Below are 2,775 nucleotides of genomic sequence, written 5' to 3'. Positions count from 1 at the left end.
CATAGCATAATCTACTCACCAATGACAATATACAACAAATAAATATTAAAAAAAATTAACAATCGATTAAAAGTTTAAATTTAAATATTTTTACATAGAAACCAAAAAAAAACCAAAAAAAAAACAGAAACTAACTGGAAAAAAACGTTTTTTAGAAAAAACTAGTTTTTTTGTTTGTTTTTTTCTTCCTTAAAGAGATAAAAAAAAGAGCTACTTTACTGTTTTTGTTTTTTTTTCTCTGAAAAATAAAAATACAATCTATAAATTATTCATTTTATATACATAAATAAATATAAATTAAGTTTGGAATAATACTGGAGTATATATATATGTATGTTTATATTATTGTTATTATTATATCTAATAAGTAATATAAGTAATATAGTATGAATGATAAACAAATCAAAAAAAACTTTTCAAAGTTTGCGCTAAAAAATATTTTAAAGTAGTCAATTGAAAGAAATTAAATAATCTTATATAAGTAATGTGGTATTTATAATGTTCATATAGGGTATAAATCAAATGGAAGCACTGATTAGTTGGTCAATTGTTTTATTACTATAAAAGATATTGGGAATAATGATAACAATTTATAAACGATGAATATTCTCATTGAGATCATCAGAATCATTGACAATGAATTTAACTGATTTCTCTGTATTCATGTCATCCTCCAGGTCTTTTTCATTCTTCTCTTCATCATTATCATCATCATTATCTTTTGATTTCATCTTTAATTCATCATTTATTTGTTCAGCTTTAATAAGAGCTTTCAATCTATCAATATCATCATCATCTTCTTCATTATAGTTTTCTTCATCTTCTTCATTTAAATAAGCTTTATTATGTGTACCATTTAAATTAATTTTATTATTATTATTATTATCTGAATGAATAGTTGATTGTTTTAAATGTTTTAATGCAAGACTACGTGATTTCATTACATCTAATAATGCTTCATCAAAATCTAATTGTCTTTTCTCTTTTGGTACTAAACTAGGTCTACGTGAATAACGTAATGCTTGTTTTACATTTGGTGTATTATTTATATCACCGGTTAATGTAGATAAACGTCTACGTATTACACCATTATCAGTAGTATTATTATTATTAGTAGTATTAATATTATTAGATTCAATATCTTTTATATTTGTTGAATGATTAGTTAAATTTGATAAATTTAATATAGATAAATTATCATTAATTAAACCTGGTAGTGATAATGTTGATATATGTGATGTAATAAATCGATTTTTTAATGTTTCCGGTAAATCTTTTAATATAATTTCAGTTTTACTAGGACGCATAGTAGCATAATGCATTTTTAATGTAATTTTTTCATAAATTTTTAACATTTTTTGATTATATGTATTTGATTCACGTTGTAATAATTTACGTAAATATTGTTCATCAATACGTTGTATTAAATCTCTGATTACATTACGTCCAATAGATCCAATAAGACATTCAATACCAGCTAATGTTTCATCTATAATACTATCATTTAATGAATCAAATAAACTTAACATTTGTTTATTTTCCATACGAATTTTTAATAATTTCACTAATGGTTTCATTGTTATACCCATAAATCCAACAGTAAATAATATAATAAATAATGTTGTTGTTATGATTAATTCACGATTATAGTTACCATGGATACCAAGTTTAGTGGGTAATATTAATACAGATAATGAAAATGCTACAGCACCACGTAAACCACCATAAATTAATACAATTTGTTGTGTAATAGTAATTTTTGTATTAGAAAATGATGTATAATTAACAATAGCTGTAATAAAAAATACAACTATAGCACGTGATATTAAACACCATATTAATGCCCATAATATATAACCAGTATGCCATACAAGTTTAATAGATACAACTTCAATACCTAAGAATAAAAATATAACAGATTCACTCATTTCTGATACAACTTTAGTTAAATTTCTAACCATTGTTATAGAATTTCTATCTAAATTATGAAATGCATAAGCAGCTTGTATTAAACCACAACCAATCATTGATATAATACCAGACCAACCAACACAATCAGCCATAATATATGAAAAATATGCTAATAATAATAAACTAAAAGCATTTAAACGACTTTTAATACGTGTTATTAAACATGTTATAATACCAAAAAATACCCCAATAAATAAACCACCAAAACTAACAGTAAAAAATGATGCAATCCCTATGCCAATTTCTTTACCAGTAACAATCTCTTTACCAATAAATGCATCCATAATATCATATAATACAACTGTAACAGCATCATTTAATAATGATTCACCAAATACAATATAATATAAACCTAGTTCAACACCAATATCTTGAAAAATAGCTAATACAGCAACTGGATCTACAGCAACTATTAATGAACTAAATAATAAAAATGCTTTAATATCCATATCTATATGTGGTTGTCCAAATCCCCCTATCGCATATATACCATACATAATAAAACCAATTAATAAAAAATTAAATATTGTACCTAATACAGCAAATATTAATACAGTACCAAGATATTCACTAAATGTTCTATTATATAAACTATATGCTGATTCTAATACAATAGGAGGTAATAAATAAGTAAAAAATAATAAAGGTGTTAACTTCCATACAGTTTTATTATTAATACCATGATCAATACCATAACGTACTATAGCACCAAATATAATACCAATAATAATTAAAATAAATGATTCTGGTATATAGATAGATAAATAAGGTACACGATGATAAATAATTTTAATCATAATCATA

The 2,775-nt window shown here is 23.4% G+C and overlaps 1 protein-coding gene across 1 annotated transcript; it reads right to left on the bottom strand.

The window, feature by feature from the left end:
- Nucleotides 1-590: 590 nt before the first annotated feature.
- Smp_045680 (putative sodium/hydrogen exchanger 3 (nhe3)) lies at nucleotides 591-2,063 on the bottom strand (the record flags this gene model as incomplete). Its single annotated transcript, XM_018797676.1, has 3 exons — nucleotides 591-838; nucleotides 932-1,074; nucleotides 1,354-2,063. 3 exons carry the CDS (start codon nucleotides 2,061-2,063, stop codon nucleotides 591-593), a joined length of 1,101 nt encoding a protein of 366 aa, XP_018652694.1.
- Between the last annotated feature and the right edge of the window lie 712 nt (nucleotides 2,064-2,775).

This window comes from Schistosoma mansoni, chromosome 5 (assembly GCF_000237925.1).
Source record: "Schistosoma mansoni strain Puerto Rico chromosome 5, complete genome".
Taxonomy (NCBI): domain Eukaryota; kingdom Metazoa; phylum Platyhelminthes; class Trematoda; order Strigeidida; family Schistosomatidae; genus Schistosoma; species Schistosoma mansoni.
Note: the sequence above shows the minus strand (reverse complement) of the source record. Positions and strands in the feature narration are given on the sequence as shown.